Source organism: Scylla paramamosain, chromosome 4 (genome assembly GCF_035594125.1).
Source record: "Scylla paramamosain isolate STU-SP2022 chromosome 4, ASM3559412v1, whole genome shotgun sequence".
NCBI lineage: Eukaryota > Metazoa > Arthropoda > Malacostraca > Decapoda > Portunidae > Scylla > Scylla paramamosain.
The window spans coordinates 22,672,027-22,691,631 of record NC_087154.1 but is presented as its reverse complement, the minus strand read 5'-3'; the positions used below and the strand labels follow the sequence as shown (position 1 = coordinate 22,691,631).

The window sequence follows — 19,605 nt, the reverse complement described above, 5'->3', positions numbered from 1 at the left end:
TATATATATATATATATATATATATATATATATATATATATATATATATATATATATATATAGTAAACATAATGACACAAGTGCTACAACATTATAGCCACAAGTTTTGCTTCGTAAGATGTTGGCCTGGTAAAGTACATCATCATTTATTAATTTCTTAAGGAAGCATGTAATTTTCAAGACAAGCAGTACAAAACAGATGTCTTATAATCCTACTTCATAAGTAATAGTTTTTTATAATGAAGGCAAAATTATTACCCATCAAGAAGTATCTTATTCTTGTACCTTACCTTGCTACCAGGTAAAGTTTTCCATGTGGGCAATGAAATAACTGAGGTGTGGTACACATACATTATCTCTATCCATTCCTCATGCTTTCTTCCCCCTGCCACCCCTGCCCCCCACCCACCCCAAAAAAAAAATTCTCCAATACTTTTTGTCAAAAAGTTTACTGCAGTCTTTTCATTCCTGTCACATTATTTTTTAGCTTGCATTATCAAGTTCTGTTCTCCTTCTCCTTTGAAACAATCTGCCACTACATGAACAGTACATGTGAGGCATACAGTGACCCATTTCAACATAAAATCTTTACAGTGACTATGAAATGCTTTTCTTTTCACATCTTCAAAATCCCACCTTAACCATAACACAAAGTGAGAAAGTAATAATAAAGATCTGAGTGTGACTGGAATATATATACTTCACTGTTCTGATGGAGCAAATTTAAGCCAACACCAGTTAATATGAAAAAGGATCACTTAATTAAAGAAAAGATCAGAGAGGTAGCCCAAAACTGCTTCAGTAAATGTCATGCATGCACTCAAAACATGCTATGTTTTTAAGTTTCATTCTTTCCATTAGAAAAATTTCAGCATAGATTCAATGAGTCGGAGTGACGGATACTCACCTGCATAATTAACTGTTTGTAATGCACACATATTATTACATTTTTTTTTGTTCCAGAAGTTCTGCATGAAGCATGCAAAATGTAACATAAGTACTTTTGTTAATACTTACCACTTGTTCTTTTTCCTGATGTAGTCTTTCTCTGACATGTTAACAAGGTAGATCATGGGTTTACTGGTGATGAGAAGATGCTTATTCAAAACCTCAATCTGAAAGTTGTGGGAGAAAATCATTAAATAAAAATAAATAAATAAATAAATAAATAAATAAATAAATAAATAAATAAATAAATATATATATATATATATATATATATATATATATATATATATATATATATATATATATATATATATATATATATATATATATATATATATATATATATATATATATATATATATATATATATATATATATATATATAAATAAATGATAAATTTACTTATTAATATATAAACAAATCAATAATTAAAAGGCACTTTTGATATGTATGACTAAACATTGCAATATAACTTTGTTCTTGTCAATGAAACAATAGGCATGAAGCATGACTTACCTTTGCCTATGACACATGTCAAAGCTGTTTTCAACAACAAAATCAATATATATGATTACATAACTCCTGACACCTCCTTCCCTTGTATTTTCATGGACTGCAAGCAGCACCACTCACCTCCTTGGTGTCCCAGTCAGCAAACCGCACCTGCTTCTTCTCCTCTAAAAGCAGATTCCTAATCTTACAGACACAATCATACTCTGGCTTGAGCTTCTTGTCCCCGCCACGCTCCACCAGCTTAAACATCTTCTCATACACAGTTTCAATGTACTCAACATCCTGAAGAGAAACAAATGATCATAAGAAAATTTTGTAAGCACCATTCTATAAATATAGTAATTTAAACATGGGGTTAACACATGAAAACCAATATTAACAATGAATATATGCAATATATGTTGATGATATCAACAGCATTCCCTATTCACAAGATGGTAAAAGATTGATTGATCTGTTTCTCTTTATATCTGTATTTGTATGTATATTACATTAATCTCTTCCTTTCTACAAGAACAATGGTTAGTTCTGCAATCTTCCCATTCATTAATAAAGCATGGAGAGAGAGAGAGAGAGAGAGAGAGAGAGAGAGAGAGAGAGAGAGAGAGAGAGAGAGAGAGAGAGAGAGAGAGAGAGAGAGAGAGAGAGAGAGAGAGAGAGAGAGAGAGAGAGAGAGAGAGAGAGAGAGAGAGAGAGAAAACACTATTTATGCAATATGCTGTATGTACAAGTAACTGTGACAGCAGAATAAACTACAGGTGTAATAATACATGGGTAACACTGGGAAGAGTGAAGTTCCCACCACAGTGTCATCTGGCTGTACATTTATTTTAGATGAAATCATGTTTTCTTGCCAAGAGGAAAAAAAGCCAGAATATTGTGGGACAATAGCATGCAAACATATTTAGAGAACATTATTTGTTAGAGGTAAAGTAAAAATCCAAGAATGAAATAAGAGGCAAGGTAGCAATGAACCAAAGGAGAGGAAAGATAATTAGATGTTGACTAACTAACACACTAACATTATTTGATCAAAATGAAATAAAGATGTATATACCAAAAGAAAGGAAAGACAACTATGAACCAAAAGACTGGAAAGATAACTGTATGTTAAATAAATGACAGACTGTGGCTTAATGAGCCCAGCCATCCTTGCTCTCCAAATCCCACAGTCCAGGCTTACCTTGAGCCGCAGCTCATCCAGGATAATCTCCAGATCCCGCACGGGGTTGACATCGCCCTCCACGTGAGTGACATCATCATCATCAAATGCACCTTGCAGAGAGAGGAAAGAATTAACATTTTAGAAGGGATGAGACAAATGGGAAATTTAACATATAGATGAAAGTTGCATGCTACCCCTTGACAGGGTAGTATGAAAATTGGCTAAGATATGGTGATAAAAATTCATTTGATATACAGAGATGTAGGTAAATATATATATAACACAAGATTAACAAATATGTAAATATTGAGATTCAATCAAATATTTCCAAGAAAATGATGTGTGTGTGTGTGTGTGTGTGTGGGTGTGTGTGTGTGTGTGTGTGTGTGAGGACACCTTATCTTGGTTGTCCCATACTAGCAAGGGTATACAAATATGTAGCTTGTGTGTGTCTATATATATATATATATATATATATATATATATATATATATATATATATATATATATATATATATATATATATATATATATATATCAAAGACAACATTTACAGACAAATAAAGTACCTCTGACCAATGAATCTATATATCTTAGGTAAAATTTCAAAATGCAAAAATTTTTCTAGATATTAAACACTGTACCTTTGCACTTACTTTGCCTCTGCTGAATGATGTCATATGTTATCTTTGATATTTCTGCCTCTACATAGTTGAATGCACCAGTTTTGTAATATTGCCACATACAAAGAATAACAGAAAGTGAGATATCCAAAAAGAGTGAGTATATTGGATGCAGTGGATTAAAAATGACAAATAACTTTACAAAAATGAGTACCAAGTGCTTGAGTGTGTGAGAGAAAGGGGACAAGAGAAGAATGATATATGCAGGAGCATACAAGTGCAAGGAGGTAGTACAAGGACAGAAATAAAAGTAAACCATTCTATTCCAGCCACTTCCTTTATGGAAATCTTGGAAACTGATGTCAAACACAGATGGACAGGGAGGCTCTACATAAAAATTCTTAAAGAACATCAAATGTTATGCTAATTATGATTTAGATTAATAATTGGACACTGAAGAGCCTGTGAACTGACAGAAGAATTGAGCAATAACATTTTTTAAATAATTTACTTACAATAAGACATATATATCTGGTAGCCAGTTTTGAATAATATTTTTATGAATGCAGTGTAGTGCTGTGACTTTCATATCACTAGAGTCTCAAACACACGGGGAAATCATCCTTAAACAGTTGGGAAGGGATTGGTTCACTCCACTGTAATGTAACTCTTGTCTCCATGATCCTACAAATTGCTCAATACCTATTTCTTCTGAACAAGTGCACCATTAAGGGGGATTAGCAACTATAACAAGGATGGCTCAAAACTAAATCTTTTCTTGCAAATCTTAAGGAATTCTAGCTAATGAATAGCTTTATAAACCAACATACAGTAGCACATATCTAAAAGCTGGAGTTCATAATTTTTCATTTGGTGTAAGAAAATTGCATGTAGTTCATGAATGCAGATTAATACAAAAAATTCTAGCTATAAAACATAATTCCTGCAGCTAATGAATAAGAGAGAAAAAGCCCGTGTTCTAAGAGGCAGCCTTACGAGTGAGGTGGAAGAGGGCATCACAGGCCTTGATGTGGGACAGGAAGGCATTCCCAAGACCCTGGCCCTCAGCAGCACCCTTTACCAAGCCAGCGATGTCTGTCACATTCAGGAAAGCAGGAACTTTGCTGCAGGACAAAATATTAAGTACTGAGTATGTATATAGTTTATGTATGTATGTTTCACATGATATCTTTAGCAACTTCAACAAATATTTATGAACAATCACTTGTTTGGTTCATATAATTTCAATACAGTAAAGAAAAATCTGTTCCTACATAGTGAGAAAACAAAATCCAAGATTAGGCACTTCTGTGAAAAAGCAAGATCACTAGCAAGACATTTTAAATGGTTAATATTATTAGTAAAGGAACTGGATTAAAAAACTGTTATCAATCTTCACAAACTATTTCTACAAATAAGATATAGCATTTTTTACTAACCAAATAATATGAGATATATAAAACAAAATATAATGGCAACATTGTAATGATGGTGCTTCTTTACACCTAATGCAGATAATTACATGGATACTGCACTCATGAGACAACATACAGGAAAAGGCAAAATTTATGAGCATACAACGTGTACACAGATTTTGTGTTTACTGATAAATATTTTATCTTATAAACAAATATTGAAAATTGGAAATGGCAATCCATTACTTCTAGATTTTGTCTACAATGAGGGACAACTATAAAAAAAATTATGAAGTTATATTTATGTTACACTATCCATGAAGCACAGGTAATACATGTATGTAAAGATCCTCCCAATTCTTCTCACACTTTTGCCTACGACAAAACTCAATTATCACATAATACATCACTTCTACCACTTCAGGTAACAATAGATGGTTCTGGGCACACAGCAACCAAGTATAATTACCTGGCTGGCTTGTGAAAGTCGACCAGGTAGGTGAACCTTGCATCAGGCACAGGAACCCTACGTGGAGAGGGAACAGAATATTAAAATCATCTGTCACAGTACTGTGTGTGTTTGTGTTTGTGTGTGTGTGTATGTGCCATTACTGCTTACATTAGAATTACTCCTATGGTTAAAACTAAATAAACACAATAATAACTAAACAAATGTTAAGGCACAAAAAAAAAAAAAATAATAAAAATAAATAAATAAAAAATAAAATAAATAAATAAATAAATAGTGTGAGAAAAAAAAAAAAAAAAAAAAAAAAAAAAAATGCTTCAGGATACATCCTCTGTTGAGGTGATTCATGTCTTAAATAAGAAATAACTTATTCAACAATAAACATATAGTAATACAAGAAAACATACACAACATTTACCAAGTTCAGTGTGAGGGGGAGGTTTTGAATATCACATGATTTTTTGGGAAAATCATGTAATATTCATATCACAATAATGTATGCCAAGTAGGTGGCACTGATCTCACACAGTGCTTATGATAAAATATCACGCACATATGCATGACAACAAATGTAAATAACTCCACAAATTTCCACAAAGTCTTTGCCACCACATCCATCACCACTATTTGGAAACCACACGTCACACCAGCTCTCTCACACCGCATCCTCTGCCATACTGATCACCAAAGCCACATACAGGGAGCTAAATAACAATGTGACATGCCACAGGGAGCAGCATCTGGCTTGCCCACAAGGACATCACATATACATTCTGGAAATTGATGCCTACTGTCACACTGATTACAGGCCCAGACAGAGCAGGCCTAGATCCTAAAGATGGTCCATAATTATAGTGACCTCCATGTCTACAGCACAATGAATTTCTACTTTTATGTTCATTGTCTATAAGGATGATTCTATATGAACTATGCATTTAATGTGGTGAATGTACATTTTCTGATTTACCAACAAGACTAATTCAGAAAAAAAAAATTGAATCTAAAATCATACTGAAAGTAACATCCCTACAGGATTACTATATATGGTCCTGAGATGTATGTTAACAAGTAAGAGGCCTGAGCTCAAGGTATTTGCTAAAGGCCTGTGTTTAAAGTATTTGCCAAATAAGTAACACACACACACACACACACACACACACACACACACACACACACACACACACACACACACACACACACACACACACACACACACACACACACACATGGGAAGATTGCATATACATAAAAGGAATTTGATAATATTCCATGCAGGGGACTATAACAGACATTGAAAACTACAAGAGAACTGAAGAGAATAATCAAGAACAGGGTGAAAGACAACCTGATGGGGAAGATAAATAAGACCAGTAGTAACAGATGAAAAATCATAAAGGAGAGAAGTGACAAAATGGGGTACCACAAGGATCAGTCTTGACACCAATGATGCTTTTTTATATAGTACGTAAATTATATGCCTCAAGGACTGAGTAGTTACATTATTTTCTTGAAGATGATGCAAAATTATCAAGGAAGGAAAGAAGCCACAGGGATTGTGAAGACTTGTAGGATGAATTAAACATAAGACATGAATGAAGCATAAGATATATAATGGGCTTTAATGCAGGTAATAATCATGTGATGGAAAGGGGGAAAAGTGGAAGGAGCCCACATAGACATATAAGTTGAAAAACAATATATGTAATACCACAAGTAAAGAGAAAAAGACCTGGAAGTAATGATGTAGGGTAAAATATCAACATAGCCATAACAACTGATATCTGGAAATACATATAGGATATTAAGGAATAAAAGGTTGACTGTTCACTTCTGGTATGAAGACTGTGTAAGATGACTGCCACACTGATACCACCAAAAGGGGAGTATGTGGAAACTGAGGTAATCTAAAAAGTGCAGAAATTTGGGAAAAAAAATACAAATATTAACTCAACACACAGATACTATAAATGAAAACAACATAAATACAATGGAGGAATGTTCCAACAAATGCATCTGATGATAAAAGCAATGAATGTCACACAAATCTGAAGACATCCTTGCAATCACTGGATACTTATTTTCATTGGGGTCGATGGTACAGAAAGGGAAGTTCTCAGCCTGAGCAGAGGACTTGGTCAGCACATTGAAGAAGGTTGACTTCCCCACATTGGGCAGCCCCACGATGCCCACTTTCAGGTTGGTCCCTACACGGCCAATCAGGGGCTTTGGCTCAGGCAAGGTTGCTTTTTTGGGTGGCATGTCTGGCTACTGAAATGCAAATACTGATTTAATGAATTTTCCTTTTCAACATCTTTGTGGTAAATCTGATTTTTGTAGTATTTTTACTTATACTTTGCTACACTGATGATTGTAGTTCACACACCATAAAATCAAATTAAGAATATTTTGACTCAAGATATTATATTTAATTGTACAAGGTACAATTAAATATAATTAAGTCAAAATGAAAACAAGTTCTCATCAATTCCATGATAACATTCAAACATATCCAGCAAACACTTAAAAAAAAAAAAAAAAAAAAAAAAAAAAAAAAAAAAAAATATATATATATATATATATATATATATATATATATATATATATATATATATATATATATATATATATATATATATATATATATATATATATATATATATATATATATATATATATATATATATATGTTTGAAGGCAGAGGAAGTGGGAAGACAAGTCTTCACTGTAAGCAGTCAAGGAGCATTCACATCAAAGAATGGAGCTGAAGACCATTGCTGACCGAGAAAAGAATGCAATTCTATCCCTGACACAAGCTAATATGGCTGTTTGTTAGTGCAGAGGAAAAGGGAAGACAGCCATTTAAAGCCTCATTTTTTAAATGATGAATTTCTCAAAAGGTCAAGTTCCATTCTGTAAATCTGTTTCTGGGCATCTTGGAAAGACAACAACAGGTACAGACAAGCTTATGAACAGATAAGTGTTGAAAACCCCACACATCCCAGCAATACAATTGAAGTAACCCTTTTCTCACATCCTTGGCAGTGTCCAATTGCAGAGTGCACCATTCAACACTGCTTGCTGCTGAGAGAAGTGACAATGTGTTTTCATTCTCTAACCAGAAAATCCTTTTGAGTTCCAAAATATATGCTGTTTCTGTCAATTTTCTGCAATACAAAATCTATATTCACAATACAAAAATTTTATCTGTGACGACTGAAGAAAGTTCTTGTGGAACGACAAGCCAACTGCTTGTGTGATGTACAACAGCAGACATCCGTCACATATAGATCTCCTTGATCACCGTTATGTACAGCTCAACAGCAAACACTGATTGTGTCATGATTTAGGGGACTGCCTCAATGAACACTATATGTGCCACCAATGAATATCTAAATGAATGGACATCATGAAATTGCCATTTTGATTTTTTTTTTAACAAACAACTGCAATTTCTTTATTCAAGAAAGTGCACTATGCCACAAGGCAAAGGCCATGAAATGGCTGCCACACAAGCAAGAGAACAACCTTGTGCAATCAGGGGAATTTTCACACCTGAATCTCAAAGAAGTTCAAGTCCTGTTTGAAACTCAAACTTCAAGAAAAGAACACCTCTTCAATTCTCTGCTTTGCTGAAGCTGTCACAAATATGTGTGGGCATACAATGGATCTGGATTACTGCAGAAAACTTACTGACTCTATGTCTTGAAAAAAATAAGTCCATGCTGCTTTGAAGGCATCCACTGGCCACACAAAGTATCAAGGACAATTAAATCTTTATTCTTTAAAAATTATTTTCTATTTTTTTTTACCATCATTCCGCATACATTTTGTGAATATTGTTTGCCTGCTGCTCTATCTATATCTCAAAACAAAAATGTATGGTCAAGTCTCACCTTTCATATTTTTCCCTGCAATACTCATCCACCAATCTCTGCAATACTCATCCATTTAACACTTCAGTTTCATAAAAAAAATAAATAAATAAAAAAAGTTCAATCTCACCTCATATCCAAACATTATAAATCCAAATCAACATGTCATGCTTTATCTATCCAACCACTTTACAATATATTTCCTTGCCTACTTCACTCACGCCAAAAATTTCCTTAACATCTACACTGCTCTATTCGTCTCACTTAGATAATCCTTGTGTCCCTTCAACACAGATACATACATAGCAAATATGTATTTTCAACAGTTATGTTGTACACCATGTCCATGTCTCTGATCTCTCCTTCATAAGACACTGGCAGCTCTTCAATACTTTGCACTTATACTCAATAATTATAATAATAAAATCAACTATGGTACCTCCTCTCTTACCCTCTTAAAAACACATCACATTCAACTTCTTCCTTTTATGCAATCTCAAAAACATCCACCACCTTCTGCAACAGCTCTGGATGCAGCACTGTACAAACTGTAACACAAACCAGTATATCATTCAACCTCAGCTACTTTGGCTTTCATTTCTTTCATGCAACTATCCATGTTTACATGTAATGAAAAACTGAGGTGTCCCAAATTAGAAGTGCCACTTGAAGTTTGGCTAACTCTACCAACCATAACTTTATTACTTTTTTATGCTATAGTAATAAACTTGCTCTCTAAATGAGCAGTAGTCCTTCAGGATCATGACAATATTAAACAATGTTTGAATTATGTATTGAATTATGTATTGAATTATAGCACTGTTTACTTGCATAACATATATCAATATAGTGTACACCTACATTACTTGAAATATATGATTTAACTGCATTGGGGCAAAATGTTTTCTGCATATGGTGATGCCAAAACAAAACGTGGCCACTAATTTCTGCAAAGTTCCCTTTGATTCTAGTACGGATGACCAGAACAGCACTGGAGTAATATTAGTCACCATATACTTCTTTCACATTGAGATATTTCTCTGGTTCCCTTCATGAAGCAAACTGGCAATTGGCAACAACTCATGTAAACACAGTCATGACAGCTGAAACCCAATGTCTTGGTAGTGTGTACTGGCATAGTGAACACTACAACTTGCTCACTCTTTTCTTGGGTATCATGTACATGATGAAGGCATATTTTTTTTTATTAAAATTATGTATACGTAAACATATCTTCCTCTTGGCATTGCTTTCTTTATCATATTTTATGCATATTCCATTATTTCACCTACTTTTTTACACTTTGACAGGTATACTGTGCACAGATGATGTTAGAGGGCAACATAATAGTTTTGTTTGCAGATAACAGTGTTGAATGGGGAGAGAATGACAAGGATTATAAAGACAAGAAAATCAATTAAAAATTAGGATGAAAATTAAGGGAATTGTAAGCAAAAGTATATAGGAAGTCTGGGGGAATGAAAGTGAATTAACTGACTACATAACTATCATGAGTGAATGTTAAGTATCAGAAGTAGCTAGTAAGTATCTCGTCATTAAGGATAGAGAAGTAATGAATGATTGCCACATTAAAATATTATATACAGTCACAAGTCCAAAATTCACAGTAATGTAAGAGGTGCCTTTCCAGTGAAAAGATTTAATAGAAAAGTAATATGTAGACATGTACTAAACATGTATTTGGGTAAATGTAGTAAGGGTGACAAAATGACACGTCCAATGCAGTGCCCTGAGATGTTCTGGTCAACAATGTACAATGGATTGTAATGAGACAAGCTGGAGAAAGTATAAGGAAGATGTGGGTATGAAAAAAGAACTCACAAGGTACTGTTAGCAAGTATTCTGAAATATATTGAGAATCTGGGAAAAGAGGAGTAAAAATTAGATTCCTCTCTGAGGTCAACAGTAATTCTACATAGATTCTGAAAATCAAACACTTCAAGTTGGTATATTCTTTTAAACTACCATCAGTTTTATTTCATGTACATTTACAATCGGTCCTTTAATGTGATAAATTTACTACTGCAAAACTGTTGCATTAGGACTCTTGAAATTACTTATTTCCTTCTGCACCCTTACCAAACATTCCCTTTTGAGCCCATTATTGGTAGTTATACACCAAAAATGACATGTGGATGGCTGACTTGTTTACCTAGAAGATCATTCCTATTACTGTCTTCTCTCAAGCTTCATATTCAGCCACCCATGACACACACTGCTCTAGTCCTTAACATGAGTTATTTGAAACGATGACTCAATACACCCAATTCAGTGAAAAGAGTCTTTCAATTTGAATGAGTGACTCATGAGTCTTAGGTATTTCACTCTTACTCATGAGTGAGCCACAGAGAGGTAGCAGCAGATGGGCAACTGTTATGAATATGAAAAGTCATGTTAGAGTAGATCTCGGTTGTGTAAGAGACTTTACTCTGCCTTTTTAGGCCACATTAGATGAAAATCACTTTACAGAAATTTGCATTGGAGAAGGATCTACTGTATCATTAATTTTCACTCTTCAAACATACAGGGAAGAAGGCATGGTCACACTCTGTGGCCAGATTGAAAGAATACTACAGTACCACCACATTTTCTATACATCATTAAAGTAACTACTAAATGAAATGGAGTGGAAGAATTCTATCATTAAAGTAACTAGTAAATGAGATGGAGTGGAAGAATTCTAAAAACCCTAACTTGACAAGGTTATCAGCTTAGAAGATTACAACTCCCTCAGCATACATCCCATCCCTGTTCTCTGCTGGGTGAAAGGAGACTCTCCCCATCTCAAAGGGAATTCAAACTTGGACAACAGAAATAGGTTCCAAAAGAAAATCCAAATCCAGCCTAGTATATTATCCAAAAGAATGTTTAAGTGAAGTACATATAAAAATTATTGCTCTAAGCCACTGGTTAAAATTTACATCTAAAATAAGAACCTAAAACCTATGAAGTATTAATTTATAGACAATACATTCATTATAGCTCAATTAATCCACACTGTCCTACAAATGCTTAATTCATTTCAACAAAACAAGCACCATGGGCTGGAAAAGCATTCTGTCTAGGCTGGCTGACTAACTCGCTGCAATAAAAATGCACCAGGCTTTCCTCCATCAAGACAGAAAGGCATGTTTTACTCCATTGCCACACAAATAGTAATGTATTACATATATTACATATCTATGTAAAAAGTTCCACACTTGATAAGAAAAAAGAAATAAAATAAATAAATAAATAAATAAATAAATAAAATAAAATAAATAAATAAATAAATAAATAAATACTGTAGTGCATTTAATACTGAAATATGAATTTAAGTGTCACAATAAAATACTTGCTTATATTTTTTTTTTTTTTTTTTTTTCAAGTGCAGCACTAAATCTTAAATAAATTTTCTTGCCAGATAATGCTATTCTCTCTTTAGCTCATTGATGCATAGAGGTTTTTAAAAAACAAAATAAAACCTAGGATGATAATGATAATGCTGAAGGTAAGATTAGAAAAGCATTTTAGTGAGTGAATTGTGGTCTTAATAGAAAACTAATATATATTATTTATATGCATATTACTGTAAAATATCATGCATGTGGAGCTATAAACACTCTTCTTTCTGTGGCAAGAGATTAAAACAATATTCCATCTACCTCTTGTGGCAAATCCTAACTCATTTCCATTGTTACAAATTAAAAATTAACATGTTTTATACTCCTTCCTTCAGGCCCTTTATACTCTGTTTCCTTTCTCAAGCTGCTAAATATCAAGGGTTCATTCATTCATAATGATAGTAATATTCATGAGATTTAAAATCTGCTACAAATTGGTAACATGCTGATAAAGCTTTGTTACCCAGTATTCTACTCATTTCAAACTGATAACTTTCTATTTTCAGCAAAATTATACGTAACCTTTCTATTATAGGGGGAGGAACCTTCCTTCAAACAGACACAAATACTCTCTTGACTGGAACATCCTGTCTCTTTAACCACAATTAGTTATTTCTTATCTGCTGCATAACCTTGTAGTATCCTACTTTCTCCAAAAAATATCTCCTAATGGCATTCTGAAATTAAAGCAAACACCATGTTTACCTTCCCCTTCCAGTCAACTCTCTCAAAACATCAATGCTTCTTCTTACCTCATCATTTCTTATTTTTTCTCTCCATGTTGCTCCACACTTGCTGCTCAAACACTTTGTTTCCTTTACATTTCACCATTTCTGCTCCACTACTCCCATATTCTATGTTTCAGCACCATACAGCACAGTGGGCACCACTATTCCCCCCCTCTTTACACTCATACAAAAACACTTTTCTAAATGATCACCATATATTTGCCAATATTTAATAGTGTTGAGAACAGTGGTGGGCATGGTTTTGCTAATCTACTAACTACTAATTAGCAAAGCTAACTTTTTTGTTAACTGATTATGTTTTTGCTAACTTTGGATATCATTAGTGAACTAAACAGCTTCTGCTGAATATAATACAACACTCAGAAAGGCACAGTCTTTCTTTACAAGACTGAAAGGTCATGCCCATGACCCATGACCCATGAAAGCCCATGTGGAGAAGTTTCTCAAAAGTTTTCTAGTGTCATTTCTTGTAACCATTTGTATGGGACCAGGAAGAGGCCTGTAAGTCAGTTTACCAATGTTTATATTTTCATGATTACAGTATTTTAATATATACTTTATGATAGTCCAGGAAAAATCATCAAAATCTTCAGTCTTTCACCAAACATGTCGACAGAGTACAATCTTATGATACGTGTTAAGAACACATATGGTATGTGTTGATATCAAAACAACCAGAGCCAGCAGCCATGGTAAAGCATGGCTTTATACTAAAGTTGTATATATACAGTCAGTGCCAAAAGTAATGACATCACCTCACAACGTGCATTCACGCAACATAAAAAGTTAAAAAGAAATAAATGGAGAATACATAACAGGTCTAGTACATTGTGGGAAGTCCCTTATGCTTCACACAACTTGCCAGGCATCTTGGATGAGATTCAGCCAGCCACTGAAAGAGACAGGGCTCAAGGTTGTCCCATATGTCATGGAGGTGCTCCACGAGCTTAAGCAAGGTTGAGGTGCCTCTTGACAAGCCCCCAGATGTTCTCAATAGGGTTAATATCTGGAGAATTCCCCTGCTGGTCCTTTATTAATTTTGCTGTGTGGGCCGGTGCACTGTCCTGCTGGAACACCTTGGACTGGCAGCAGTCAAAGCAGCTCTCAAGGTGTTCGGTGAGGAGCTCCAAGTAGTGGTCCTTGTTCACAGTTATGTTCCTCGGCAGTGCAGCAAGCTTCTTTGTCACATGGTACCTGGAGGCACCCCATACCATCATTGAATCAGGGTGTTTGACTGTGGCTTGCGTGTACTTTGGAAAGTATGGATCTTGGCCTGGCCTCACTCATACCTTCCCTCCTCTACTTCAGTCACTGTAAATGTCACCTCATCAGTCCACAACATGTGCTCCCATCTCTTTGGGTCCCAATTCAAATAAAGTGGGGTATGCCACAATGAACATGATTTGTTCCAATGTAGTATTCATTATGGTAAATGTGTGTTATAGCAACTGAAGAACCTATGGGGGAAAAAATTAACTGGTTCCAGGAAATCAGAAAACAACATAAAAATTTCAAAATTTTCAGAAAAAATTTAAATAAAAATAAAAATAAGCACATCTGCACTACTGCATTTGAGATAACACAACAAATATATGCAGTACCATCTGAAGTTTCACACCTAATCCTAAATTCTTACTCTCCTGAGTTACACACATTATCACCCCAACTTTCATGTGGCTTTAACAAGTATCAGTCACATTTACCTACTGTCGCCATCACACGTATACGTACAGTAAACTACGTAAGTCGGAGCTCTCTCTCTCTCTCTCTCTCTCTCTCTCTCTCTCTCTCTCTCTCTCTCTCTCTCTCTCTCTCTCTCTGCGAAAGTAAAAACAATCCTTAGGATTGTTAAATACAATGAGACTGACTGAGAATGAAAATGGAATTACTTATATGAAAGTAAGAGAGAAAGGATGAAGCAAAAATGACATAAAATGAACTCTGGTCCTCAAGGCACTGTCTGTACACAAGCCAAAATGTGAAGACAGGTCAAGTTGCAAATTGCACTTGGTAACTATAATCACAAAAAGTAATCCACTCATCACCAATGCTTCTGACACACTGGCAGGAAATCAGAAATCAGTATGCGTGGCTGACAAAGCTCCACCCCCGCTGCCAGCACCATGCGTGCCAATACATGTGACGTTTTTCTTGGGTACAGAGAGTGGGTATTTGATAATTCGTAAAAAGTAATGGCGTGTAATTTTTGCACCATTACGTTTTGGTGCTGACTGTGTGTGTGTGTGTGTGTGTGTATATATATATATATATATATATATATATATATATATATATATATATATATATATATATATATATATATATATATATATATATATATATAAGTCATATCCAGTTACTGAAAGTAATGTTGTTGGGGAATGATTATAGTAACCAAGTACAGCATGAGGCAGCTTGACTACCTGTAGGCTGCTTAAACAATGCCTGTCAGCACATGTACTGTGGCTGATTATAACTCAACCGAGCAGAGATCTGAAGAGGTATCCTTCTATGAATGATGTTGAGGGCTGGATGAGATTTCCATCACTGAAAAAGGAGCAACAGAGAAGAAAGTTATGGGAAGAAAGGTGCAAAAGTGAGCCTGGATGATGAACCTTAAGATGCTAAGCCATTTGTTCACAGATAATATATTCAACATGGAGTTCATGCATTTGTTTGATGCCAGGAGCCCACAGATGAAAAATATTTCTTACTTAACCCCTAAAGGGAGCATGGTGCCTATAGTTGATACAATGCAGAGGGTGGGTGGGGTATATAGTTGACCTGCATTTTGCGGGCTTAATTTCAAATTTCAGCCCAAATTTTTGTGCCTGTGAACATCATTCCCTCACAATGATGTCTCCCTCTGAGTCTCAGTGTCCTGCAAACCAAAGTGGTGACTACAGGGGAAAATAATAATTCCTTTTCCTCTGGTTCCTCAGAGGAGGATAAGTGGCCAGTAACTGCCATTCTACATGAGGGCAAATTTGCTCCCAAACAACCTCTTAATGAAAATACTATTGGGAGAGTTAGAAGTTATTCTCCCAAGTCTCAAAATTGATTTTACTGGAGAAAAAAATAAAACACTAGTAGACTGTGTTTTGCTCAAGTACATCCTCCAAGCCGTTACAACTACAATTTTTCCTTATGTGTTATAAGTGACAGACAGCAATACTATTTCCTTTAGTGTGTCTACAAAATGATAGATTTAGGTGTTCATGTGAGTGAGTGACAGAGAGATAACAGTGAAGGAAGCAGATAAAGGAGGCTTGGGTCCCCCCAGCTAGGGAACCAGCCAGGCCACTGCATGAAACGCAACCATCTGAACACAGGCCGAGAAAGCGCTGAAAGATATTTCACTTCACCACTTCACCACAGAGACATCACATCACCTGAAGAGTTCAGGTTTATGGAAGACTGAAGAGGAAGGATTGATGTGTGATCCTATTACATTTTAAGCAATCAGTTAAGGGAATTTTGAGAAACTGGTGATGGAAAAATACCTATTTTTGCTGAATTGTCAAAACTAGCCAAGCTTTGAGGTACATCAGCAAGGAATTTCCCTGTCTTTTTGAGGTTACATAAAAATGATTTATATGTTATATTCTTAACCAGGGGCTATCGTGGTATGGTGGAACCGCATGCGCTTCGGGGGCTGAGGGGTCCTCAGATGCAAGGGTTTGAATCCTGGCCACAGTCCGAGGATAGGAAGGGCAGCCACTCAAGATAACGGTTCCAAAAATATCAAATCAAAGTCCTTTGTTAGGAGGTGCCGTCCTTGCCCTGACAGACTAGGAAAATCGGATGCAAAAAAGAAAATGTATATTCTTAATAAGCATTTTCTTTATGTGTAAAACACACAAAAAACAATAAAAATAGATACATTCATTACGTATGGCAATCCTAAGAAAGAGAGTACATTTTCATGTACACCACCTTGAAACTAAAGCATTTAGAATCTGGTATTTTTGTGTTTGGATGCAGGGATTCTGCTTCTACTAATTTTAAGTCAGCTAATATGATTCAAATATTTTTTTTTTCCTGTTTGTTGAGTGCATGTCTCCATCAATTAGGCAGAAATGCCTGTGATTGGTCGATGCAGCATCAGGTTTGACTGAGCAACGTTATGCAATGACAACGTTATTATTCTGCAGATTACTGGTTAATGAAGCTAACTTTTCAGATAGAGGCGTCCGTCCTTGGCTGAGCTGAGAAGAAATTAGCATTACTGTTGACTTACACTGAATGAAAAGATAAATTCTGTCAGAAAAGTTTCAACAGCACCTTGAAAAAATATCCTTTCCAAAGCATTATCAAAATGCCCAAGAATTACATTTCATATTAACCAAATAAAGTTTATCAGTAATGACACTTGCAGTAATAGCTGCATTTCAGTAAGAAACAAGCCGTAATGAAGGGGCTGCCATAATGTAAGCCACCGAATGAAACACAAGACGGTGTGACAAAATTCCATAGGCAACTGTACATCTTTTGTCATTGCATTAAATACTTGTAAGAAATATTTGCAAGCTTACAGCCTTACACAAAACATATTATGTAAGTCTTGACCAGTGATATTATCTTGCACCTTGCTCGCCCCGGACTGGTAAACGTTAATGTAGGTGAAGTAAATGACATACTCCATCTTCCCTACCCTTTGCCCTCACACAAACCTGCATACCAACCATCACTACAGGCTGGATGCAGACTTTTCCTGCTATGCGAGTGAACTATGTGGTGAACCAAAATATACCGAGCAGCTGTCACGGTTGGGTGTGGAGTGACCCCTGGCCTGTGTCATTTACCTCCACCACACAGCTCTGCGGGCCCCACATGTACAGCTATAACACTGGTAGCTGCAGTATGACGACAATTAACGAGGGAAAGTGTGTAATGTCACAATTTACCTTTAAAATCCAGCGGAGGATGACGGCCGCGGACCAAAACAAACCCGCATGGACGAGGAGGAGACGGAGGGTTAGAAAATTATTATATAGTACTGGAAGCTTTGATTTAAAACAGTAACAAAAATATAAAAATAAATATATAAACATGAGTAAGTAAAAAAAAAAAAAATAATAAGAAAACTATAAAAAAATTACTGAACATTTCCCATTCTCTAGTCTGATGGGCTACCTACCTATGATATTTATGATCGAGAATGAATTCACTATTGAAACAGTTTATTGATATCTGCATGCGTTAGCAATTCAACATTTTTTAACGAAATAACTAGCAATATGTTACATAGGCATACATCAATGACATCTAATCACAGTTACACTGTTTAAAGCGATGACATCGTTCCAACATCACACCACCAACCAACCAACCAAGCATCCAATACATAAATACATAAATGTAAATAGATAAATGAAATGCTGCAAATTATACAGCTACATTCCTAATATCATAGCCTTCTATTTCTGCTGGCACTGAATGCACTGACGGAAAAAAAAGCATGACTCTCTCTCTCTCTCTCTCTCTCTCTCTCTCTCTCTCTCTCTCTCTCTCTCTCTCTCTCTCTCTCTCTCTCTCTCTCTCTCTCTCTCTCTCTCTCTCTCTCTCTCTCTCTCTCTTCACACACACACACACACACACACACACACACACACACACACCTGCCTTAAATTGACTTCTCCCTCTTCCTCTTCCTTTCTTTTAATCTTATTTTCGGTTTCCTTACCTGGAAGAAAAGAGACATGACATTGCGAGGACAATATATATATATATATATATATATATATATATATATATATATATATATATATATATATATATATATATATATATATATATATATATATATATATATATATATATATATACTCGTATATATATATATATATATATATATATATATATATATATATATATATATATATATATATATATATATATATATATATATATATATATATATATATATATATATATATATATATATATATATATATAACGAATAAACAAAATACAATAATAACGAGAGAGAGAGAGAGAGAGAGAGAGAGAGAGAGAGAGAGAGAGAGAGAGAGAGAGAGAGAGAGAGAGAGAGAGAGAGATGAAATAAGTCAAGAAACCAACTCAGCCATAAGAAACAACGACGACTGGTTCCTCTTCGATGTCGACTAGTTTCTTTTCCGGACTCGAGTGAAAAAAATGGAAAGGAAGACGATGACCCCAGTAGTAGTAGTAGTAGTAGTAGCAGCAGTAGTAGTAGCAGTAGCAGCAGCAACAGCAGCATTATTGGCAGTGGCAAGCTGCAATAAGCCAACAGCCAGCTGAAATGAGTCACCAGCCTGTTAAAGGATCAAACAACTACACAGAGTCGCCATTTAGGTGAAATAAGCCACCTACTAGCTAAAGGCATAAGTTGCAATGAGCCACTAGTTGGCTAAAGGCTCAATCTGAAATGAGCCACCCGTTTGGCTAAAGGTTCAAACAGC

General features: G+C 35.1%; 1 protein-coding gene across 2 annotated transcripts in view; it reads right to left on the bottom strand.

Annotated features, from left to right (window-relative positions):
• Window positions 1-18,283, bottom strand: part of LOC135099866 (obg-like ATPase 1) — a 51,529-nt gene extending 33,246 nt beyond the window's left edge. For both annotated transcript variants that reach the window (XM_064002481.1, XM_064002482.1), the window contains exons 1-7: window positions 18,067-18,283; window positions 7,209-7,402; window positions 5,135-5,191; window positions 4,247-4,374; window positions 2,646-2,737; window positions 1,583-1,744; window positions 1,018-1,115 (exon numbers count right to left, since the gene is read on the bottom strand). In XM_064002481.1, coding sequence (XP_063858551.1) covers window positions 1,018-1,115; window positions 1,583-1,744; window positions 2,646-2,737; window positions 4,247-4,374; window positions 5,135-5,191; window positions 7,209-7,393 — 722 coding nt within the window. In that variant the 5' untranslated portion in view covers window positions 7,394-7,402; window positions 18,067-18,283. The remainder of the gene's footprint in view (window positions 1-1,017; window positions 1,116-1,582; window positions 1,745-2,645; window positions 2,738-4,246; window positions 4,375-5,134; window positions 5,192-7,208; window positions 7,403-18,066) is intronic.
• Between the last annotated feature and the right edge of the window lie 1,322 nt (window positions 18,284-19,605).